Source organism: Apium graveolens, chromosome 9 (assembly GCF_009905375.1).
Source record: "Apium graveolens cultivar Ventura chromosome 9, ASM990537v1, whole genome shotgun sequence".
Classification (NCBI taxonomy): Eukaryota; Viridiplantae; Streptophyta; class Magnoliopsida; order Apiales; family Apiaceae; genus Apium; species Apium graveolens.
Window position 1 is genome coordinate 166598570 of NC_133655.1, and position 27090 is coordinate 166625659.

The 27090-nt window shown below is 34.7% G+C and overlaps 1 protein-coding gene across 1 annotated transcript; it reads left to right on the forward strand.

Annotated features, from left to right (window-relative positions):
- Positions 1-11825: 11825 nt before the first annotated feature.
- Positions 11826-14082, forward strand: LOC141684705 (uncharacterized). The gene is made up of 4 exons (XM_074489788.1): positions 11826-12098; positions 12178-12243; positions 13280-13452; positions 13597-14082. Exons 1-4 carry the CDS (start codon positions 11855-11857, stop codon positions 13789-13791), a joined length of 678 nt encoding a protein of 225 aa, XP_074345889.1. The 5' UTR covers positions 11826-11854; the 3' UTR covers positions 13792-14082.
- Positions 14083-27090: the final 13008 nt, after the last annotated feature.

The window sequence follows — 27090 nt, forward strand, 5'->3', positions numbered from 1 at the left end:
TTAGTCGAATCAGATTCACAAGGAGTACTTATGCTATATCCAAGGATCGAGCCTATCTATTTCGAAGCAGAGATTCTTACAGATTCAGTTCAAGAGGTTACTACAAGAATGAGATTAGGACATAAACAACATTTGATAGCTAGAGGTTTGACAAGCAATATGTGTCAAGTAACTATCAGGGGTTTTGCTACAACAGAACAAGAAGCTTGACAAACAAGGATGAGTAGGGATTCAGTTGAAGAGTTGAGACAAAGGTGGAATGTTTTCTTAGGGATATGGCCAGTCAAAACTTATAGTGCACGGGAAAGAGTTGGGATGGATTAGATGACGAGAATAATGAATATCTTGCTTTCATAGCAACCTCTGAAGATGGTCCAACTCACATATCTCAGGTTTCAAATTCTTGAACCACTGCAATATTTTGTTTTCAACAGTCAAGCATGATAAGATCATGGTGTTTAAATGTTTAACACTTGCACAAGCATGATAGCATTACACATAGATAATGCTGAACTAGTTCACTAGATTATTTTCTGGTAACTAGGATTGATGTTTAACTTGTGCATGTTACATTAGATGATCTTAAATAATTGTTTGAATATTTGTTGAACATGATTAATTACTTTAGTGAGATATATGTTTTCCAGCACTTAAGACCTTTGTTTATGCTTATCTCCTATATCCTATTACATTATCATTTATTCATTTGATCTGAATTATTTGTTAAGATGTATTAATTTATAATTGGATTGAGATAGCTAGGTGAGATACATTAACATGATTGGACTAGATAAAATTAGTGATTTATTTATTAATTCTGTTTATTCCATATCATTCATATCTTGCTTAATTCTTATGTGTGATGTTTCTGAATAATTGCCATGTATTCTTAACACAATGCTTGCTTATGCTTATGCCATGAATGCATCTCTTAGTACTTGCATTAATTATAGAAAAAGCATGTTTAGAATTACAATAGGGCAAAGACTGCTAGTTCTCCTTATGTAAGGTTGGAACCAATTTTCCCTTAACCTAGAGACAAATTTGTCAAGGGTATTAAAATGGAGAAATGGTCAGTCAAAGATAAGAATTAGCATGATAAAGTTGTAGCTGTTGTTATCTCTGTTTATAATAAAATCTTTAATCCAACTGGACCCAAACTGATAAGTTGGGTACCAAGAACTGTTAATCCATTTGTGAGTGCAGGACAGAACAGGTTATTTGATTCATATGAATTCTTGGTAATTCATACTCAAGGCATATGATCAAAGAAAGAGCCTCACAATCAAATGTGATCAACAAAAGCTATTATGTTAGTAATCTTTGGAGATGACGACAAAGGTTTTTATTACGGGGCAAGCTATGCAGAAAGGGATGTCATCATGGCCTCAATAATTGCTATCAATGATAACAACTAATCATTGGAGTCACTTATAACAGTTGAAGCATCTTTCTTGCTGAAGAATCAAGGCACAAAACCTCTAATCAGATGGTTTTGCATCAAAGGACAAAATACCATTTCAACGAAGGATTAGTGTATCATCTGAAGCAGGAAGGTTAAGAAGCTTTCTCTTCTTAGAGTAAGGGAATGATATGCTCGTGGCTAGACTAGAATCTCAAAGAAAGGTGAAGTCAATGGTTTCTACCGTAAAGCTTCATCTGATAAAATTTTAGCTATGACATTGGAAGCTCTCACCTTTGAACCATAAACACAAGGAACTCTTTTGTAGAAAGGGTTTAGTGAGAGGACCGCATCATCTGAAATTCAGAGGGATGAAGAATGTGAGGCATGTCAAAAAGGGAAGTCAAAGACAACATCACATCAAAGTAAAGATATACCTTAGTGATGATTGATGACTACTCTTAACATAAAGTTGTTGTTCGTGCATTCTCAAGACAAGACATCACAGATGGTGATTGATCACATCAAAGAAGATCAAGCTGGAAGCAACTGTAAAAGAATGATCTTATGGTCAAATAATAGGACTGAATTCAAGAAGCAGTTCTGATTAATATCTGTAACATCAAGAATATTTTGAGACATATTTAGCACTGGGAGCTCCGTGTCAAAATGGAGTGGTACAAAGGAAGAATCAGAACTTAATTAAAGCTACAAGAGAAATATCAAGCTAATCAAGACTTTCTAAATACTAAAGGGTTGGAGCAGTCAAAACAGTTTGCAACAAGTAAGATCAAGCCGATCAGGATGTATACATGAAGACCACCAATGAGTCAATGGCCAACAGAAGCAAACACTAAATAACCTAAAAGTGTTTGGAGAGAATGTTCTACAAAAGCAAACAATAAATTTTTTTTAGTTATTTGAAGATCTTGGTATTTACAGCTAAGACTTGTAAGGATATTCTTCATGGCTATTCAGTGGAATTTACAACCTACAGGGCATTTGTGGTTGATCAACAGAAAGTGAATGAAAGTCTAAGTGCACAATTCAACAACTCCATGCTCCAAGTTGTTAAAGGAGAAATTTATGGTATTGATGATTCATATCCAAGCAGTGGAATGGCAGTGTATAACACAACTCATTATTTCAATGAAGCCAGTCAGCCTAGGTAAGGATTTTCAAGAAATCCCAGTAACAGCTTAGGGGAAGCAATAGAAGGATCAACTAGTCAGACACAACACCACATTAAAAATTCAGAGGACACAACAAGATCATATCTGCTGAGACAAAGGGTTTGATGTTAATTTTATTCCCAGAGTCTAGTTCTTAAGTGATTCAGATGGTGGAATAATGATTAGCAGGGCTACTGAGTGCGAATGATTATTTCTCTAATTTTCTATCTGAAGAAAAAATTAAAAAAGGTACAGAAGCTCTGACAGATCCGGATTGATTGGATAATTGCAAAGCAAGATGAACTCAATCAGTCAGCAAGCAGATTGTAGGGAAGCTGGTATCCAAACCAAATGACAACTTTGTAATTGGTAGTAGGATAACCAGAAGTCGTACTGGATGATAATGGCATTGTTATGAGGGACAAATCCAAACTAGATGCTAGGTTATTAACAGGAAGCAGTATCTAACAGATAGCACCAGTGACGAGACTTGAGGATATTATGACATATCATGCACCTGATGCATATTACACTTGTAATTGGACTCTAGTGGATGTGTACAAGTGCACTCCTGGTTGGTGAGTCAAAAAAGGAAGTCAATGCACAACAGTTCATGGACTTTGTAGTTACAGATCTATTGGACTACGTATATCTCTTCTTCACAAGCTCACTTCAGGTTAGTATGAACTAGTATACTACTCAAGCAATCGTCAAGGACATGGTATGGCACTCTAACTGAAGTTACAATTTAATATAAACTAGTAGAGACGTTATATTAATAACTTTCGTATCACTAGGCACAAACATATTGTTTTATATGTGCAATGATATAATGATAATGTTATATGTTGGTCTACTAACAAAGACTTGTGCAAGATTATTTGCTAAGTTATTGCAGAGTAGGTATGGAGGAGCATGTTGGAAAGGTTACAATTCTTTTTGGAATTACTTTAAGCAAGCCATTAGGATAATTCTTTTAGGAGCTCAAGCAAGCCAAAAGAACAATTCTTTTAGGAGCACAAGTAAACCAAAAGAATGATGGAAATATAAGTAAGTTAAGGATCTTTTGAAGATGCAAAATTTGGAAGATTCTGAACATGCCAAGACTACTTACCAACAGAAACCACTAAAGCTTGATCAGTGTAACTCAAGTAAAATAACAAGCTATAGAAGTATGACAAGCTCACTCTTTTACTCAAATGCTAATAGACAACATGTAATGTTCTCAAGATGCCAAAGTGCAAGGTTCCAAGTGAATCCTAGAGAATCCAATCTTATAGCTATTAACAAGATTATTAGATATCTTAAGGGACTATTAAATCTTGGAGTAAATTACCCTAAAGATATTATGCTTAACATGTTTGGCTATATAGATACAGATTATGCAAGTTGTAAGAAAGACAGGAGAAGCATCTCTGAAGCTGTCAACCTAAGTGACAAGAGAAGCATCTCAGGAAGCTGTCAACTTCATGGAAGAAGATTGATTTCCTGTTATGATGAGAAACAACTTCAAATCCAACATCTCTGTGGAACACTCTATGAAAAGGCACCTTCACACCAGGTATCATTACTTTAAAGAGCATGTCTTTTAGTCAAAGAGTTACTGACAGAAACATTTATTAAATCACTTGATAAAGTTAATTTTTCAAGACTGGTTTGTAGGTGTGGGATATCATTCATTGCATATTAGTTAGAAATCCCATCTATAAGGAATTCTTAATATAAGTTCACAAGCATTAAATCTTCCATATCTTAAGAAATTGTAAATTTTTCAGTAATCCAGTACCCCGTACTTAGTGCTACTATCTTGATTATCATGATTACAATGTCATATACATTTGTGGTACTTAAGTATTATAGCATTAAATTTGAATTTTATTTTAATTGATTTAAATTACGACTATAGACAATTTCATTCCATATAAGTCTCATAATTTAAATTATATTAAAATAAAATATAGTATAGTTATTTGTATCTTGTATGAATAATTGTGATACTTTTAGTATTAGTGATATTATTTAGAATTTTTATTCTAAGTAATCAATGCTTATTTCTAAAATCACTGATATTGAAAGTTGAAGTATTTTCTAAGTCATGTATATAAAACTCTCAATATTTTATATGCTGAGAAAGTATTTGTAAAATTACTAATTATCCAAAGAGTGATTTCCATGTATATAAGTCATATATCCTATTGGTACTTACTCAAGGATAATTATAAATATTTAAGTGCTAGTATCTAACTCATAGATATTTAGTATTTATTTATTTAATATTTATTTTGGGTAGTTTGGATTATGGAAATTGAAGCAAATCAATGATTTTATTTGCTCCATAATTCAAACTAACTTAAAATAAATAAGCAGCATGATTGATTATAACTAAATCTGTCAACAATTAATATCTAGTATATTGATTGTAACTTATGTATTATAAGTTAATTATGAGATTTTGGTTTCAGTGAATTTAGCAATGCTTATATCTCAAGAATTCACTGAAATCAGAATCATAATTGTAGCATGATTAGTTGTATGCTAATTTTTGACTCATATCAGTTAATGATATTTAGTTAAGAGTTCAACTATGAACTAATTGTGAAGTATTAGTATTTGTGACATTATTTAGAACTCCTCTAAGTAATCAATGCTTATCTTTAGTCACTTATACTAATATAGAAAGTGTAGAAATTTTTCTTAAGTACAACTATGGTTAAAATGTTTGATTGCTTTATTAGAAGTAACCAGATGTTGTCAAGTTAGAATAATTTTTATACTTATTTGCAAATTCCTAAACACTTTGATAATAAATGTCATACTCAATGGATCAAAGTATATGGAACTTAGAATATTTTTCTAAAATTGCAAACAAGATAATATTAGTTAATGTTGCCTTATTTATCGAACCAATATTGTTTGAGATATTACAGTTGTTAGGAGTTAACAATTGTATGATATATGAAACTGAATGCTGATGTCTTTTTGATAGATAATTGGTATTTAATTCATCGATATCTTATTTTAATATTTAAAATAGGATGCAACATAATTATTGGTATCTAAAGTACTTGACAAGTATCGGACAATGATATATTGTTAATGTTTTATTGCAGATAATTGTGAGATTTTAAGTTCTAGTGGATTTATATGAGTTGTTATATCTGACAGATTCACTATAATTTAAAATTAGCCGCATAGTCCTTCTTATTAAGATTATTTATCAATAAACAATATTGTTGGTAATAATTTTATAAAGATAGATTATGGAGCTTTTGATATGAATGAGAATTGCTTAGACTTTACCCTAAGTGATCAATGTTTTTACAAAAATTCATTCAAATTGAAAGACAAAATCTTTCTTTCTCTTCTTAATACTGCTAGGTCATCGGTCTGTGTCTTATTGAATCATTTATCTTTTTAGGCATAAAAACAGACTTGTGCACTCGAACAGTTTTAGGAGAAAATCAAACTTCTTTCTACAATGGTGATTGCTTATTTCATTAAAATCTTTTGAAATCACTACTGTACATCATTTCTCTCAAAAGATTAAATGCATGAATTTCATTCATTATAGATATTAAATGCATTTTATCTTTACATTGCCATATGTTCTGTGATACAGTTTCAGCCTCCAATGGCATTCTTTCATTTGATAGTCATGAGGTTGAAAACCCACAACTTGTATCCCAGACTATAAAGACAAACACAGAAACAGAACCAACCAACACTCGCTTACCACTAAAATAAAGTATGAATGAGCGTGAGGGAGAAAGTGTCTTAGTGCACCACATAAGGAAGGTTCTGTAGTCAACCCAGTAGCTCTGTCTCCTACAAAGATGAGTAGTACTTAAACCGAGGCAACTGCTAGCCCCCATACATCTTCTAAAAAAGATGTAATGGATGAAAAGGCACAAAAAAAGTCACTAGATTCATCCTCTCAACAGGGTGCGTCTATTAAAATTCGTCTGTCGGCCAAGGCATCCGATGTAGTGTCACCACCTTGAACATAAGCAATTCTTGATGCACAAGAAAAGGTTACACACACAAAGGATGAGTTGACTGGAATAAGAGTTTCAACCATTTTAAGGTCAGATTCGATTGTTCAAGGTTCTTTAATGGACTAATTACCTTTACAGGTGTTCGGAGAGGATACTGATCCAACAGCCATATGTCAGTGGTCAGTGTCTACCTCCCCAGGACTAATAAACATGGATGCATCTATGGATAGTGGATCTGACATAGGTGCAGATCGACAACTTGTTGATAATGATTCAGATATTACCTGATGAGTCACAAGAAAATGTCTTCACAGACATAAAAAGGGAACTTTGATCTTTATGCTAAATTCTTTGGATCACTGTTTACCTTCCTAGAGTTCAAATCTAGAACCCTCAAAGGGAAACTAGCAACTTGTAGATTATGACTCAGATTCATCTGACGAGTCTAACAAGGATGGGGATTTGCGAACTCCCATTGCACCATATGTGACCTCCTTAAGGATGGCTAAGGTGATTTTCCTTGTAGGTATAGCTGGATTTTGGAGCTATGAGAGGAGTGATACACTTGTGAGAATGAATGTAAACACGAGTGGAGAGAAGAGTGAAACACATGTGAGGTACACCAAACAGAATCACACACTCACAGTGAGGAAGAAAGAGAAATACCATATCCCATTTCATATCCCTAAACATGGTTCTTGATACTTCGGGTCTCAAATCTGTTTATGATTGGAACCTAACTCTTAGGGACCTAACATTTACAGATTGGATTAGAATACTTTGAGATCTAAAAAGTTGGGAGCTAACAATTGGTAACAATTGATGATCTCACATTTGGGAGGTATAAGGAGTTGGGAAGATTGGTGAACATGATGATCAACAATGAAGTCATTCTTACAGCATTTAACGGGACATGGTTGATCAGACTCTGACTTGTTATTTCTTTTCCAACCAAATAAAATATGAGAACTCCTTCAGACAATAGCACGCATTCCTTCTCTAAGGGGGAGAAAAAAGCTTATATAATAGTTTGGAGGATTCCTCAACTAAGGGGGAGAAATAGCAGGGAGGAGAAAAAAAAAGGTAAAGCATATGTACACTACACAACATCATTGTTGTTTGTAACTACGGATCATATTATACGGGAGAGGTGGTAAACACAAGGTGATTTCCTAGTGATCAGAAGAAGTGGTTTGGTTCATCACTGGTTCATCACTATTCTTCATAAGGGAAGAAGCTGTTTTACAAAAGGGGAGAACCATTAGTTCTTATCTACGGATCCTATTGTACGGGAGAGGTGGTAGACGAAGGTGATCTCCTTTAAGCGGTTGATTCTCATAGGGGGAGAAGCAAGAGAGATATGTGCTTCTCAACTGGAAATTTGTTTGTACAAAAGAAGCTGCTGATAATTACTTCAAGGCTGAGAAGTATTATCTAGTGGAGATTTGAAGAACCAAGAAAATGAAGATGAAACTACTTGAAGATCAGTTCAGTGCTAGAGGAACAAGCATATTTCATTTCAGTTACTCAAGGAATCTGAAAATGCAGTATTTGATCCAGAAAACCAGTAGCATTATTTACAAGTCCTGGTACATTACTTTTTCTAGTTGTTAGTTGAGTTATCCTCTTTATTTAATTTGTTTGTTAGGTTTAACAATCAAATAGGGGGAGATTGTTGGTGAGACTGCGTAGCTGTATGAACAGTTACGTGATAACTCAACACGAGAACAACACTAGAATATGACAGGTTAATAATACTATGACTACACAAGAAATCAGGATGAATTAAGACAAGGCAAATACAAAGAATCAGAAGATTAGAAGAAGGCTTGAAGTCTGTTTACAGGTCACTGAAAGAAGTTCATTAATATGTTCATGCCTCAGTGAAGAATAAAGGTTAAAGACTTTCAGGGTTTCAGAAATGATGAAGATTCAGTGTATAAAGTGCTACCAGAAGATTTCAGTGTATTGGCATTGATTTAAGATAGACAGTGTATGAAGTATAGGAATCTGAAGAATTGAAGACATGGTATAAACAGAGGTTAAAGAAGACAACTGCAGTCTTGAAGTTATACTCACTGACAGGAGCTCATTTATATGTTCAAGTGTTAGTAAAGAACAGTGAATGAAGTGTTCAAGATTGTAGTAGCAGTGAAGACGTTGTTTAAAGTACCAGAAAGGATTCCAGTGAAAGTACAGTTGTTTATTGACGGTCAGTGTTAGAAGCAATGGATATTCAACCAATCTGTATCAACTCAGAAACACAAGACAAATTGAATTAGGTTCTCTCAATGCTAATTGTTTGTGAACCAGACCAGTGCACCAAACATCAGTATACAATAAGGGATTTTAATTCAATTACAGAATAAGGTGTTGATATTGTGAAGAATGACAAAACAGAAGCAAAATATTCTAAGGCAGAAGACTCTTCACTCTGGTCGCCATAGAAGTGTAAGTATGGTCGCCATAGAGCTCCTGTTGTCGCCATAGAGCTCATGTGGTCGCCATAGAGCTCATGTGGTCGCCATAGAGCTCCTGTGGTCGCCATAGAGCTCCTGTGGTCGCCATAGGGCTCCAGTGGTCGTCATAGGACTCCAGTGGTCGCCATAGGGCTCCTGTGGTCGCCATAGAGCTCCAGTGGTCACCATAGAGCCACACAGATGTTGGTCGCCATAGAAGAAAAGCCAAAGGATACTCCAGTCGCCATGGAACACTTGGTTGATTTTCCGGTGAATTATACAACAGCAATTCAAGGATATTTGTGGAACCAAAGCTGCCACCTGTCCAAATAAATTGAAAGTCTACACAGAGAAGCAGAATATATAACAATCAAAATTATCATTGTTATTAGTTCTTTTCATCTTCTCTCTCACGAGAGGTGATGAAAACAAAAAGTAAAGATTTATAGAGAAGCTCTGACACCTTGAATATCCGTTTAACTTCTCACCGGAGTAACGTTATAATGCCCGATTTAATTCTTGTATATTCATAGGGGCATTATAATCGTTACCCGGTAATTAAATTCTTAGACAAACAAAAGCTAGATCATTGTATAGGATTTGATTTGCAAATCTTTGTAGTAGCTAGGAACTTTGTTGTTCTTAGATTGTAGCCGGTTAATTTATTTACCGGAGTGTAGCAACACCTCTCGAGAATTTATATATGATTACATACTTCCCCGAATATCTTGTGTTCCTCGTTTTATTATTTCAAATACTATTCACCTCAAGAACACAAAACCACTAACCGAGCACTAAATCTTATATCCGCTAAAAATTCAAAAGAATTTTTAATTTAGTGTTTATCGTATTCAACCCCCCCCCTACAATAATTCGGGACCTAACACCCTTATATAGATGTTGGAAGTCCTTGAATTGGACTAGGGCTATGAGACTTGGGGGACAAGTCTCAGAATTTGGATAGACTTTGGAGTTCCATAATAAAGGAATCAGACTCTTGTTGGTTTAGGTGCCCTCTAGGCTATCTCCCATAGAGTTATATTACTGATTGAACTCATTTAATGAGTTGTTAATCCTCCCTATTTATTAATTACGAAATTAATAAATATTCAGGGCTATTGGGTCTTCTTTGTTCCATCAGGCATGATCAATGTTTTAACCTTCTTGGCTCTGATCAATGTGTTAACTTTCTTGGTCTGAATGTCATACATATGGCCTTCTTTAATGGGCCTTACAGTCCTAGATGTAATTAATGCAACACTGATGACATAATTAAGGTTTATTTTATCCTCTATCAGCAATTAAATGCATTCTTACCGACCTCCTTTTCCGAATTTTCAAATATAAATTATTTAAAAGAATATATGAAAAATTGAAAATAACATAAATTGGGTCAAAAAAATACACTATTTATTTTCTAAAAACAAAAATTTGTACATTTTTTTCTGGAAATTTTTAAAAATATTTTTTATTTTTCCTCTTTTTATTACTTAATTCTAATTATCATATTTAAATTACTTCAAGAACCATAAAAATTAAAATTAACATAAATTTAGTCAAAATATTACATTATTTATTTTCTAAAAGTTTCTATTTGCCTAAAATGTTTCTGAATTTTTTTAAAAATATTTTTCTTTTTTCTTTTTTATCACTTAATTCGAATTTTCAAATTTAATTACTTAAAAAATTATAAAAAAAATTAAAAATAATATAAAATTTACTTGTGGAAGTAGAAGAATAAGAAATTATCTTTATTACCATTTTAATCACTTAAAATTACCTCGATTATATTTATTTTTGAATTTTGATCGAATAAAAGTTGTTAACTAAAGCAAGGTTCTCGCCTTCTACCCCGGTCGCCAACCACGAAGGGAACCCAAAAAATATATCCATTATCGAGTATATTTTCTATATATCTATCTATCTGTATAACAAAATAATTGAGCACTGTTGTTTGTAGGGGAGAGCGTGGGCCGGTTCGGCTCGGTTTTTTGATAAAACCGGAACCGTAACCGTAACCATATATTTTCGGTTTTTAAAATCGAAAACCGCAGCCGTTGGTTCGGATTCGGTTTTGGTTTCGGTTTGAAAAATCCCGATTCGATTGTTATCGGCTCGGTTTCGGTTACAAAACCGACAAATATAAAAAAAATTACATCGAATATTATTTATAACAAGTCTTCATTTCATGGAGAGAGTCGTAATACTATTAAAATGCTACCAAGAACAATGTTAAGTTCTACGTTTCAAATATTTTACTGAAAGTTAGTATTACATGTGCATCACCCTGAAAAGAAAAAAAAGCAGAAGATTGAGAACTGGAAAATTGATCCAGATTAATTATTTAATAGAGTTTATACGTTTGGTTGACCAGAAGCAGGATACTCTACTAATAATTGTTTGAGCAGAAAGAAATAGAAGGATTTAAGCAGACTGCATACTCGATAAATTCCAGTGCAATTAATAAACGCACCCTGATCAACTCAATAAAATAATGAAAAACAGTTTATAAAATTCACAAAATTAGTAAACGTATAATCACAAAATTCATAAATGATATATAAATTATATATATAAATAATATTTATTTATTAATATTATTAACCGGTTCGGTTTTTATCGGTTTGGTTGCAACGCATAACCGGAACCGAGCCATTTAAATCGGTTCGGTTTTTTATTTTTCGGTTTTAATTTCAGATTGGTTTAATTCGGCTCGGTTTTCTAAGGTTTCGATTTTGATTCTGTTTTTGGCTCGGCTCTAGTTGTTTCTGCTTTGTATATTTATACATAGACTTTAAACTACACAGTAGTACTTAATATCAAGAAATGCTTCTGCAAGCAACTCCTCCCAGCAACAGGTGGTGTTCAAGTTTTGTGCCTAGAAGTGTGTGGCCAACAAGTTATGAAATTGAGCTGAAGAAGAACAAGAGAGGTTCAAGAAGAAGAATAGAGGGCTCGTTGTTAGAAACAACTAGTCCAGTTGTGTTATGGGCCGGAAGGGTTTGTATTCATTATGCCCTTTTGAAAACTGGGTTGGCTGGATCTCCTGCTAATCCACTTGTCTCTTCAGGTCATCTCGCCCCCCCCCCCTCATGATTTCATGGGCTTATTGTTTTTATATCTTGTTTAATGCTTTTTGTTGTTTGTAGATGTGGGAAGTGGTGCTGGTGATTTGGGTTTCGCCAAGTGGTTCGAGGAATTTCAAGCCAAACCAGGTACTTAATTTTAATGGAATTCCACTGATTTTGGAGAAATCGGGTTTTTTGCTTGTTTATCTGGATTTCGTGTTTTTTTTAATGAAGTTGTTTACTTTATAGTGTGATGTTTATCCAGCAATTATTGTGGTACTTGGCATTAAGATTTTGTTTCTGTTTTTGGTAGTTGTATCCAATGTTAATCAAGAAAAATTATGTTTAACTGGAACAAAGAATTTAATTCTTGAGTTACTCAACATAACTCAATTATGTGAGTGACATGTGTATGGATTGAGATTTCAACTGTTATTGGAAAATGAATTATAAGATACTAGTTACACTTAGATCAACCAATTGACTAAAGGTGTCTGGCACATACGAATCTAACTCAGAGTTCACCTTAACAGAAGAGTATGGCCAGAGGCTTGGCTAGATCATAATAAGTTTACCTGTCAACAGTACTTGAGTGATATTTATCTTCCTGCCTGAGTGCCAACTGGTAAGATTTTATTGCAGATTAAAAGGTTCCCACAAGTATTCTGGTAACCAGAGATATCCCGATAACATAGATTAGACAAATATTTGACAGTGTGGCAAGTAAATTTATGGCCCCTCTCTGTAGATTTAATATATTTTGTTTTATTATTAATAAATGTGCATCAATGCAACACAGAAAATTGTAGTCCTCAAACAACTTTTAACTACCTTTATTCTCGATATATAATTCTCTCACCAGCTCTGTTAGTTCCTTCCTTGATATATCATGATGCCAGTGTGTCTTGTGATAAATTCTTGTTGCTGTCCTCTATTTGTGCTATTGACTTGGATAGTAGTGCAAGTTTCCTACCATCAAAGTCAATTTTGTTTTAGGCAGGGTTAGTCTTTAAGCATTGTGTTCATGAAAGCAAATTCTTGGAACATAATTTGACTGACAGAATTAATTGCTGGCCTGGCCACATTGACTAATTTGATTGAGATATTTGCAAGTAACAGTCAAGACGGTGTCGACTCTTGAATTCTACTTTTGTTGAGTGAAAACTTTCTTTTATTCATCCAGACAAGGAAGCGGCTAATCGAAGAAAACTAGTGAGCAAATGGCATCCCACAACTAAGGGTACACTAAGACGGAGTTACAGGATACCTTCCAAATCTGAAGGGCGACGCCTTCTTAGAGCCATTGCTTCCGTACTATCTGACGATGATCAATTCCGCGATGCCACTTCTCACAAGGTACTAAAGTTTAAAAAATATTATCCCAAGTATCTCTTTTTATGATTAGTTTAGTTAATTATGGTTGATTACCTTCTTTGGAATGAGTTTTTTGAAAACAGAACCTGAAGTTGTTTGATTCAATAATTTTTTAAATGCTTGTAGGGTTGTCAGATCAGGAGGGAGACTGCTCATGGTGAGACAGTGTGCTGTAACAATGTCAGGGCATTGTTTGACGAGCTCCCAACTCCTCACTTGACTGTTGAAATCACACCATTTCCAGCAGGTCCTCTTACGGAGAAGGATTACAGCAAGGCTGAGAAGTTAGAAAAGGTTCTCAGGTCCGGCCCTTCTGTTTGATCAAGTGTTTCCGTGTGTGACTAATTCAACCAGCTGTACATATTAATATCATGAAGAGTAACTTGTAGTTCACATGCTGATAAGTTATTGCCATCTTGACAATTTAATCCTGTTCACTTTTGACAATTGTGCAACCACGCATTATTTCCGCTGCCACACCTTTTGTCGTGGAAGCCATACTTCAATGCCTAAATGTTGAGTATGGAAATTCCATGTGGCGGTGGGATCTAAACTCAACTTTGTATTATTATGAAGAAATTATAAAAGATGCCAGCTTGTCTTTTTTGTTGATGTTGGCTTTCATATTTACACTTTGAGCCGATGAGATCAGACGTGCTTTACAAAAAAAGTTGCACATATAACTGTTTAGGATGATCTTGCTCATACGAAAAGAAGGCATCATTGATGGTACCTGTTAACGGAAGAATTTGGTTAACAAAAATTTGAGTTTCGCGGTCGGAATCAAGATCCGCAGTGGTGATTTTTCATCGTAAAAGTTGTCGGAGTGTGGTGATTTCGATAAAACGGGGCTGAGATTGCAAGGGTGTTTGGTGGTGGCGTATAGAGTTCTCGTTTCTAATTCCTTACAAGTGCCTACGTACCTCCTTTTATGGAGTATCAAGCCCTACGTAGTTGTTGGAGAACAAAAAACCTAGATGGACTTGATTTCTCATTTCGTGACCTAATTGTCGAACCAACTTTCTATTATAACACGAATATTAATTTGTTTTGAGAATACCCAGCGATGCGGCCCAGTCACAGAGGCTCAAGGCTCGGTTACGATTTCGAAACTTCACGGATAATGAAATTCCCCGGCTGGGGGATATCTCATCTGCAACCGCTATCTTCGTTGATTGTAATCGCAGATATAGTCGTGACTTATCGCAAATGCTCAAGTGCATCCTTACCCCCGATGAGAATAACTCATCAGACTACGGGACAAGTGATAGATAACCTCAAAGTCTCCCGAATACAGATATAATGCTCCCAAAGTATATACTAAGTGTTTACGATCGTTCCCCTACGAGGACAACTCGCAAGACTACAGAATGACGCCTTTAATATGTTTTCTGGGACGACGGGCTCCCGGAGGCCCCTTTTCCTTCTTCGGGCGCGTCAGAGTCTTTTGGAACTCCCGCATGCCAAGGGCGCGCCCGAGACATGGGAGGTCCTTTCGGGGCTCCTCCTCTTTACTTGTATTCTTTAAATGTTTCAGTCACTTCCTAATTTAGTTGTGGAAGTAACCTCCTTACCAATCCTTGATAGTTATTCATCTTGTATTGCGGATCGACCGCCCTGTGCGGCCGTATAGCACGGGGCGCGCCCTTAAGGGTCCGGGAACATATCCCCCGAGCCCGGACCATTCCTAACTTCTTGGTAGCTCTACTCCTTCCCCTAGTTTCACAACAGCTTTTAAAGACTTCTTCACAAATATTTGTTCGTCATCGTCATCTTTTACAGTAGCGCCGTCATAACACTCTTACCGTAGCGGTCGTTGTAACATTCTTGTCGTACCGGCCGTCGCACGCCTCCTTCACTATAATTATTAAATGCTTTCAATGTAATGACCGTCGTAAACCTTTATGTAGAACTTCGTCAATAACGGTCGTGATTCCTCGTCGTAGCGACCGTCGCAAACTAATTGCATATCGGGCTAGCCCTGTATAGGGCGCACCCTAGGCTCCTGATCTTGTCCTTCTTCTTCCGAGGCTCCGGATCTTGTCCTTCTTCTTTCTCGACGGTAATCCAACCCATGTCTTAAAAATCCAATAAAATATCCATGACAATTTTATGGTATAAGTTCCGTTTGAGAGGAGTTATCATGTAATCTTGGATTGTATAAATTATCGATTTTTCTAGTGTGTGTGACACACTAAGAATTCGTGTTTGATGAGTTGTCAAAATTTTATTGATGGGTTTTTGTGCATGCAGGGGTTCATTATTATTAATAAACTCTTCACCAATAAAATTTTGACAACCCATCAAACACGTATTTTAGCATTTTTTTTAGCATAATGATTTGGGCACCGACTAGAAATTCGATAAACTATAATGATTTTCATAATTGCAGGTATTTACTAATTTCTTATAGCCATGTTTTGGAGTATTAAGTATAAGAATTATATAATTATCGAAATTTTTCAATCTTATTATATAAATACTTATTTTAGATTAATCCAAGGATTATAATTTTTGAGAGTATCTTATACCATGTTTGTTTAGTTAAAGTACACGATTATGATTATAATTATTTCATGTTTATTTTTTGAAATACGGGATACAATTATAATCTTCCATATAATCTTCCATATAGTTGGTTGGTGTAGGTACTCCCGATGTCCCCTCGTTTATTTACATTCGATAAAGAATATTCGGCACATATTTAAAGGTAGATATAAAATATGCATATGAAGTATAGTTCCTTAAATAAATTTTAATTTTTTTCCGAAAAAAATTTAAAAATTCATTTTTTATTTAAAAATATAAAATCATAAAAGTAGTTTATGAGATTATACTTTACTTGCATATTAAATTGTGTGTCAGATACTCTTTGCAAAATGTTTAGAAATGAGGGGACGGAGAGAGGATTATCTAATCCCCTCTAAAAAATCATATTTTTAAAGAATTATAATCTCCATGGTAGAATTTCACGTAAAACAAATATAGGATTATAAATAATTCAATCACTATCCCTCAACATAAACATGGAAAAAAATTAAAGATTTGTAATCCAATTCTATACTTAATCCATCACAATAAATATGGGATATAAATATAATAATTTAGGCACACCCTCCATGCATGGTTGTTTGCACAACCTTGATGTTCAGCCCTCAATTTATCCCATATTATCTTTTGGTCCTCTATTTAATCACTTACTCAATTAAATTCATAATATTCACTTCATTTAATGAGAAACCAATTATATTATTCTTTTTTCAATTTTTTATTATTACATTATAAAAATATAAACGTTGACATATAAAACTTGATTTTCATATGATTTATTTAAAATTTACGTGGTATTAATTATTATGATATAGTGAAATATCATAACGTAATAAAATAAGAAAATTTAAGAAAGAGTAGTTTATGAAAACAAAGAATTATAATGCGACTAAACCTCTTCAACATAATAAGAGGTTGACTTTTTGTTTTTACAATTTTAATACAATAAAATAAATTATAATACAAATTTATATATTTTATTAATAGTAAATGGAATACGATAATACTAAATTACAAAATTTTGGTAATTACATTAACTAATCTCGGGTTTGATTCCCCTCAAAATTTATACAATATAATTTAACTTATTTAATTTCACCTATAATTACATTAAACAAAATGTATAATATGATACAAACAAATAAGAAAAGAGAAATACCAAATATTAAAATTATTATGGTCTGAAATAGTATGTAAGTATCACTGCCCATAATTTAATGCCTAGAATTAATAATAATAAAATTATTATTTCAAACATCCGATATAGTAATTTAACACCTAGTGTTATACTTCCTCCATTCATAAAAACTGTCCACTTTTAAAAAATTTACTCATATTAAAAAACTATAACATTGATGATAAAAGTGTATTATTATTCATATTTATTGTATTGATTACATAAAATATAAATTATTTATGATTTAGAGTTAGTCTCGTAAATATAAATTATTGATTCAATAATGCATGTGGTGTAAACTTCATCTTGAAAGTATAAATTAAACTATAAAATTTGAATATTTATATTAAAAGTGTAAGTGGACGATTATTATGAAATAACTAACTCTATAGCCCCTGTAACATGAACTATTATAAAATTTGTATATGTGCTTATGAAATAAAATATAATTACTGTTACGAGAAGTTGAAAGGATATTTTCGATATATTATTTATTTTGGAATTAAACATAAAATTAAGAACACGTAAATCCTCTCCATTAGGACATGAATTTAATTGATCCAAATCAGAGTCAAAAAGTCAAACTAGCAAAATCATGTTTTTTAACCAGATAAAAGAGATGTTCCATTTTTGAAAAATATCAAAATTATATCTTTGTAGAATATATCTCTAAGGCAATATGATCAAAGAAGAAATATCAAGATATGATATTTCTTAGATCTGTGGTGCAACAGGAATATGCCAACAAGCTCGAATAAGGAATATTGCAGAAATACTCTTTAGAAATCTCGTACTATATCAAAAATATTTAACTCTTTTGCTCCAAAATATATCTCTACATATATCAAAAGATTTTTTATTCAAATTTTATTAATATTCAAGGTTGGAATATTAATATCCCGTTCTGCAACTCATTTATGAATACTTACAGTAATTTTCTCCCGTTTCGTAAAATCAGCATTTCTCGGAGAAAATTATTCAAAAATACTCAACCACATTTCATATCATTATATATTAGGAAATATATTTTAAGTATTTATACAAGGCAAAACTTTGGTCCAAAGATTCATCTCCTTTATTTCAAGACTAACGATATTTTTATTCGGAAGAAAGACTAACATAACAGTTTCATTTTTAGATAAAATATTTTCACATGCTAGAATGACTTGAAATTTGATACGGATCATTTAAATGGTATTTTCTAAGTATTGTAAAAATTTCGTAGCATTCAAAGAATTTTTTGTCTGGGCACAAAAATCGAGGCAGTTCGTCCCACAGTTAACCACGTTTGACCTAGTTACCATTGACTAAAGTTGACCAAAACTTGCAGGACATTATTTTATAATATTTAGGTAATTATTATAATTTTTATGATATTTATTTAAGAATTTTTGGGGTGGTCATAATTAATGGTGCTTAATCCTTAATTAGAGTAATTAAAGAATGATTAAAAGAAAAGAAAAATATATATTTAATATATATATATATATATCAGCTCAGATTTGAATGAATACTAGCTTGTGCTTCCTTTCCACTTGCAAAGAAACACAACCTACTTGCCATGTCATCAATCCATGTGATACACTTCATCCACCATTCATTCCTTCTCAAATCTCAACCATTCAATCCACCAAACTTCTCCTATAAATAAACCCCCACCCCAACCCATTTTCTTCAAGTTAAAGAGCCACAAAGTTGCTGGGATTTTTTCAAAAAGTACTTCTCTTCATCTCTTTCAAATTCTATACACACAATTTTTCTCAAAAATCTTCTCTCTCTTCTATGTACTTACATATACACAAGATTTTTGAAACTCAGGCTTAGCTTCACCCAACCAAGCTTTATCCCACCAAGTGAGCTCATTCACTACCACTTCCCGGCCTCCCGAAGGGCTGCCCAAGTTCGACCAAAGTGACAAAATCCGGCCGAACCTCCGGCGAACTTTTTCGATCGTTTTTCAAAAGTGATTAGTTTTAGCTTCTTATTTGAGTTCTTTTTATTTGAGCTTTGTACTTAATTTCTCTACTTCATCTTAATCTCTAATACAAGATCTTTTATAAACAAAGTTATCAAGAGAACTAAGATTCGAACTCGGAATTCGAATAAGTACTTGATCTTCACATTAATCATCTTAAAAAGAAGATCTATAAACAAAAGTACTTTATCTCCAAAGGGGAGATTATATTTGACCCAAGTTCACGATTTAGCCAATTATTTTTATTATTGGATATTGGCTAACATTATTCGTGCACATAAAATTTTACGAAGCAAAGTTTTAATCCCTTCTAACATCTTTAGTGTTCCGGGGGATTATAACTCGATCTGGTAAACTCTTCGTAATTTGTCAAATATCTAAACGGATTAAGTTCACGAGTTAGCCAATTACTTGCACTTTATTTAATTGGATCTTGGCTAACCATTTCGTGCACACAAATTATTACGAAGCAAAGTTTTAATCCCTTCTAACATCTTTAGTGTTCTGGGGGATTATAACTCGATCTATAAACACTTCGTAATTATCCGTTAAAATTAAGGACGAATCAAATCCACGAGTTAGCCAATTAATTTTACGTTATTTAATTGGATCTTGGCTAACACATATCGTGTATATAAATAATTACGAGTCATATCGTATAAGCCCCTTCTAACATCTTTCAGTGTTCCGTGGGGTTATACTACGATATCTATAAAATACTCGTAATTATTCGTCCAAACTTCGAAAGCACAATCTTAAGCCAATTACTTGAACTTATTTAATTGGATCTTGGCTAAGACTCATAAATCTTATAAACGTGCTTGAAGTTAAAAGAGTATACTATGACCTTATAATCGTCAATATACAAGTATACCTTAAAACCTTAAGTTGATATACTTAAAGGTAAAATTACAACTCCGAGGTTGTAATTAAAGTATTCTTCGATCTATAAATATATAATCGAAAGAAGAAGAATACTAAAGAAGTCATAAGCCATGAATGCTTAATATAAAAAGACTTCTCATATTACTCCACCTATCCATTTAATCTAAAAAGGAGTAATAATAAAAATACTTGGACTACTATTTATTATCTTAAGTCAAGTATTCTTATTTTGTTTAATATTCTTATTTGAATATTATACTATTTGTGGGCTAGTACAGTAACATACTAGTTCAAACCATCTTTTCTATACTTGGTTTGTTTCGTAGATTGTCTTATTAGTTTTGTAGTGAGGTGATTCTCGTTCTAAGACCCAAGTCCTAGACGTACTAACGGGGAGTTAGTAGTCTTCGCACCATGAAGAAGAGGAAAGACCCAAGACCGGATCACTAAGATCCAAGACCGACAAAAGCTAAGGAAGCCAAGTGTGACGCCCTCAATCTCGGGGTTAGGAAATGAGGACCCACACACCTTTAATCTAATAATTAAATAAGCATAAACCCCAATTAACTACTAACAGCTACTGCTATAACATAGTTCGGGAATACAACAAGATAAATGAAAAAGGGATCCCGGCATCTGACCAAGTATCCCAAAGCCTACCGGCGCTGAAAAACAACAACTACGGGCTCAACCAACAGTCCCGTCTAATCATCCAGAATCTCTCTCAACACAACCAACATCCAGCTAATGATCTTATGCAGCCTCCGGGCCTCAGCATCAGCATCACTAGTGGATGGTCCTTCATCCAATCTCCTCCACCATCTTTACCTGAAGTCGCCACTCATCATCCATAACTGAAGCACTCTGCCTAGACTCTCGGGCTAGCCTATCCTCCAAAGCTCCCAACTCAGGAATACGGGAGTAAACAAAGTCTCGATCCTGGGCTAACTTGCCACCAACACTGACAGGTACAGTCTTAGGCATATCAGACTCTGGCTCAGGGGCAGGGGTCTCTAAATCTGGCCTCAAGGGAGAAATCTGCATAGGGATCTCACTACTCTCAGAAGGGTCCTCCTCTAGGTCTGAACTAACATACACAGGCTCCTCTGGAGAGGGTGGAATGGGGTCCACTGGGGTACCGGTCAAACTAATCTCTGAGTCTCAGTCACTACCACTACTGGGATCCTGAGAGAAAACACAAAACAGCAACCAAGAAACAATGTTAGGGTTAAATAAAGCTTCCAGCTAACTCACGCCCTAACTCTAGTTCCCACTTTAACCAATATACACTTTTCTTAGACTATACCTAATAGTCTAACTCAACTCTATATGAGTCGAACTCTCTCGCGATATATATATACCCAAAATACCCCTTTTTATTCCTAACTTGTCTCATGGACTAGATCCTGTAGCTCTGATACCAACTTGTGACGCCCTCAATCTCCGGATTAGGAAATGAGGACCCACATACCTTTAATCTAATAATTAAATAAGCATAAACCCCGATTAACTACTAACATGATCAACAGGATAAAGTATGAGACAAGATTACAACTACCAATCATAAAATATAACTTACAACCCCAAAATATTAATAAATAAACAATATCGATTCCGGCTGGGAACCGACAGATAACCCACTGTATCTTTACCGATTTCCTTCTAAGCGCTTGCTCACTCAAAAATACCACTACCTGCTCTGGCAACCGGAAGCCCTCAACACGATAGGGACCACCAGGTACGCTCTTACGAGCAGTGCGTCTAAGCCTGGCCATCTTCTTGCTTAACTGTCATGGTTAGATTAAAACAAAACATATGAGTATAAAACTCAGCAAGTAACTATATAGCAGTTCTACAATATTAAATCCACAATATACTTTACCAAACTCAGGGCATTCTACTTTATTTGTTCTAGGTGGCAGATTTCCAGCTTTTGGGTTAAGGAAAGGTTATGAAGGATAATGTGGGGCTTTCAAGGAACAAGGCTCAATGCAGGACGAAAGCCGACATTCATCACAAATCATTAAAGGATCAAAATAGATCTTTCAGAAAGAGGAAAGGAACAATATTTCATTATATGGAATCAATCATATGATCAACAGATTAAAAAAAATCAGGGTTCTTGAGCTTTAAGCTTCACAATCAACTCTTTTTCAAAACAATATAAACCATTTTCATTTTCAAGAATCAATTACTGAACAGAAAGTTCAGTTTCCTTTTAAATCAACAATTAGAACCCTTGATTGGATCACTTTATCTTTCCATTTCATTATAATACGGGTGATCAGCCCGTACCGACCTCCATCCGGTCTTTAAGGTACCAATCGACATAATTTCAGCCTTAAGTTGGACTAGCCCCGCTAGCCTCTTACCATGACTGGACTAGTCCCACTAGCCTCTTACGTCCCAATCCAATCCATCAGGAATTCGTTTGGAAAACCTTGAGTTGGAAAATAGATGTTCTAAATTCATTTTATCATTACCAGGAATATGAAATCATTCGGACTCTTTCGAGTCGAAACTCATTCTTAAGTCAAAATTTCAAGAAAACAAAGCTTAGGGAGTGATTTAAGGATCAGCAAGGAACAACTCTTAAGGATCTTGAATCAAGGATAACAGGGTACTTAAATTAGAAGGATCAATATCTGTTTCAGGGATCAGTAGGAAATATGGTGATCAAGAAATAATGTATCATTATAAAGAGGTTAGCAAAGTTAGTTATAGGGTTTATAACAGTTCATGGCTTAACAAATAACTTGAACAGAAAAGACAGGTTACCAACGGGTTGAATCAGTAAGCTTATCAATAACAGTTTATCAAGATCCAAAACAGGGTATCTCAAGTCATTAACAGTTCCATGATCATTTGGGAACTAAGTTGAAAATGAGTACGCATATCATCCGCAGACAGACGAACAAAGTGAAAGGATAATTCAGACAATTGAAGATATGTTGCGAACCTGCGCAATAGATTTCAAAGGAAACTGGGACGATCATTTGCCGTTAATTGAGTTTTCCTTCAACAACAGTTATTACGCGAGTATTGGCATGCCGCCTTATGATGCGTTGTATGGAAGAAAATGTAGATCCCCTACATAGTGGGACGAAGTTGGTAAGCGCAAATTAATTGGCCCGGAGCTAGTTCAACAAATGAAGGAAAAGGTAGAAATGATTCGAAAGAGATTAATTGCAGCTCAAAATCGACAAGCAAAGTACGCAAATCAAGAACGAAAAGATGTACAATTCGAATCTGGAGACAAAGTCTTATTAAAGATATCTCCTTGGAAAGATTTAATCCGATTCAGAAAGAAAGGGAAGTTGAGTCCTAGGTATATTGGACCGTTTGAAGTACTACGACGAGTTGGGAAGGTGGCATATGAATTGGCGCTACCTCCGCAAATACAACTTCTGCACAATGTATTTCATGTATCTCTTCTAAAGAAGTATAATGTGGATGCGAGTCATGTGATTGAATTGAAACCAGTAGAAATCCAACCAGATTTGTCTTATGTGGAACAGCCAGTTCAAATTTTGGACCGAAAGGAGAGGACACTTAGAAAAAAGTTGTACCTCTAGTTAGAGTATTGTGGCGAAATCCGCTAGTCGAAGAATCGACTTGGGAATTAGAAAGCGAAATGAAAGAAAAGTATCCCTATCTATTTGCTTATACTAGATTCTGGGGACAGAATCCTTTTAATGAGGGTAGATTGTGACGACTGAGAATTTTTCGACGTAATTAAGTCAATAAAGTATGTTTTATGTGATGTGATTATAATTATATGATTAAGTGTTGATTAATTGTCTTTGATGTATATTAGAATATGGGAGCGTAAGTAAAAACGTTCCAATTTAAAGAGTCAGCTTAGGAGTTAAGCTGTGGTGTCGGGCCGTTAGGTAGAACGGAACCCGTCCTAATAAGGATTTAATGAATATAAAATGTGAATTATGTGTGATTGAGTGAAATTAATGTTTAAATAAAATATTTCGTCCTAAGTGACGTGTCGGTCGATAGTGATAATGAGAAGCGTAATCGAAACGCTAAGCGTCGGGTCGTCAGGCTGAACGTGACCCGATACGCGTAGAATAGGGTAAATATTAAAGAAGGACAAATTCTCTTATCAGACCTGAGTTGTTATGTGATCGTATAAGTGTGATTGTTTATCTGTGTGCATGACTATGTGCTATGTGACATTTTTATGAATTTAGAGGAATTATTTGTTTTAAATGAAGGTTTATTTAACCTTCGCGTATTTTTATAAAATTATCTGAGTAAGATAAAAACATGGGATTTGTTTTGTTATCTTCATAATAGTCCTAGAGACTTTTTAAAAATAATGAATAGATTTATTTGATGGACATTGCATTTTAAATTGATTTTTATGTGGAAACATGTTATTATTAAGGCGAGTTTGCGGAAATCATATAAAATCAACCGTACGCTCAAAAGTTTATTATGAGTAATGGTTGGGAAGCTAATTTTGAGATCTACGTATTAAAATTATCATTTGTAACAATTTTTGACTTTCCGAGAGAGATATATTTTATATTTGATTTTTATTATATTTGAGTAAAAAGAAAGGATCAAATAAGCCTAAAAGGGATTTAGTAGATTACTAAATTGCCCTTGTCCTTGATCATTTATAAACTCATTCCCCCCCCCTTTCTTTTCTTTTCCCGTGCACCTCATTTCCCCTTCCCTCTTTCTTTTTTTTCACTCTCTCTCGGCTACTCTCTCTCTCTCTCTCTCGGCTCCCTCCATCTCTCTTCTCTCTCTCTTGCATGTTGAAAGAGGTATGTCCTAAGTCCAATCATGTATAAGGATTTAGGAATAACTTTTATGTAATCTGTTTTGATTTCATTGATATTAATAAAAGACTTGTTTTGTTTTTATTGCGGGCTCTATCTATTTAAATGTTTAAATAAGATATACCACAGTTTAGAGTAAAGCTTTTTATGGATTGTGATGAGATCATAATAATGAGACCTAAAAGATGATAACTCTAAACTTAAATAGTTCCTGGTCGTAGGATTACTAACCGGTAATTAATAATCCGCAAAGATCGGTACATACTATGCTTGCTTCATTATGAAGGATGTCTGTTCTCATAGACATTTATGTGGTGATACTATAGCTAGTATATAGGTGCTCCCAGTGGACTCCTCCATATACTCCAGAGTTAAATGGGGTATCTGAAAGGAGAAATCGAACTTTGTTAGACATGGTTCGGTCCATGATGAGCTATGCGAATCTTCCAGTATTCCTATGGGGTTATGCATTGGAAACCTCAGCATATTTACTGAATAAGGTGCCTTCCAAATCTGTTTCTCAAACACCATATAAGATATGGAAAGAAAGGAAACCGAGTCTTAAACACGTTAAGTTTTGGGGATGTCCAGCTTATGTCAAGAAAGTTGACCCAGATAAGCTGGAATCTCGATCCGTAAAATGTAATTTTGTGGGATATCCTAAAGAGACTTTGGAGTATTACTTTTACACCGATCATCGGGTGTTTGTCTCCAGATATGCTACCTTCTTGGAAAAGGAGTTTATCCTTGAAGGAAACAATGGGAGCAAAATTGAACTTGATGAAGTTCAAGAAGCATAAACTGCTACGGATCAAGTGGAAACACCTGTTCAGACTGAACAACCTTCTGTAGAACAGCCCATTCATAGGACAGGGAGAGTGTCTCGCCAACCTGAGAGGTATTATGGCCTTGTCATTAAGAATGACAAGTAGTGTTGACTCAGAGAAATGGCATAGTGCCATGAAATCCGAAATGGAATCTATACATACCAACCAAGTATGGACTCTGGTTAAGGCGCCTGAAGGTGTTAAGCCTATTGGGTGCAAGTGGGTATACAAAAGAAAGATTGGAGCAGATGGCCAGGTGGAGACCTATAAGGCCAGGCTCGTGGCAAAAGGATTCAAACAAAGGCAAGGGATTGACTTTGATGAAACTTTTTCGCCTGTAGCCCTGTTAAAATCGATTCGGATTTTGCTTGTGATTGCTGCTTACTACGACTATGAGATCTGGCAAATGGACGTGAAAACGGCCTTCTTCAATGGGGAACTTGAGGAGGAAGTGTATATGACATAGCCAGAGGGTTTTCTTTCCAAGGGAAATGAACACCTAGTGTGTAAGCTGCTGCGAACCATATATGGTTTAAGGCAAGCTTCTCTTAAATGGAACATCCGTTTTGATGAGACAATCAAAGAGTTTGGTTTTATCAAAAACATAGATAAACCATGTGTCTACAAGAAGGTTAGTGGGAGCGCGGTAACATTTCTTGTATTGTATGTGGATGACATACTTCTTATAGGAAATGATATACCGATGCTACAATCAGTCAAAGTATGGCTATCAAAGAACTTCACCATGAAGGACTTGGGAGAAGCATCCTACATTCTGGGTATGAAGATCTATAGAGATAGATCTAGAAGAATGATAGGTCTTACCCAAGGTACATACATCCAGAAAGTGCTTAAAAGGTTTAGCATAGAAAACTCCAAAACAGGTCTCATACCGATGAGCCATGAAGTGTCCCTTTCCGAAAAAAATGTCTCCTAAGACACCTGAGGAAAGAGAGCGTATGAGTAAGATTCCTTATGCTTCAGTAATAGGATCTATCATGTACGCGATGTTGTGTACAAGGCCTGATGTTGCTTATTAAATTAGTGTGACGAGCAGATATCAGTCCAATCCAGGTGAAGACCACTGGAAAGCAGTGAAAAACATCCTTAAGTACTTGCGAAGGACACAGGACATTTTTCTTGTTTTTGGTAGTGAATCTGAGTTGAAAATAGCGGAGATGTCAACGTCGAGAGAGTTGACACACATAACAACGTAGCAGACCCACTCACAAAGCCACTTTCTCAGAGTCACTTTGATCGTCATAAAGACAAGATGGGTATTAGATACCAGAGTGATTGGCTTTAGTACAAGTGGGAGATTAAAAGAGATATGTCCTAAGTCCAATCATGTATGAGGATTTAGGAATAACTTTTATGTAATCTGTTTTGATTTCATTGATA

What these genes read in the sequence shown, in the direction of transcription:
- LOC141684705 (XM_074489788.1), top strand. Translation starts at nt 11,855, where the DNA reads ATGCTTCTGCAAGCAACTCCTCCCAGCAACAGGTGGTGTTCAAGTTTT. An exon ending in TAATCCACTTGTCTCTTCAG is followed by an intron (nt 12,099 to 12,177) that starts GTCATCTCGCCC and finishes TGTTGTTTGTAG; the next exon opens with ATGTGGGAAGTGGTGCTGGT. An exon ending in GCGATGCCACTTCTCACAAG is followed by an intron (nt 13,453 to 13,596) that starts GTACTAAAGTTT and finishes AAATGCTTGTAG; the next exon opens with GGTTGTCAGATCAGGAGGGA.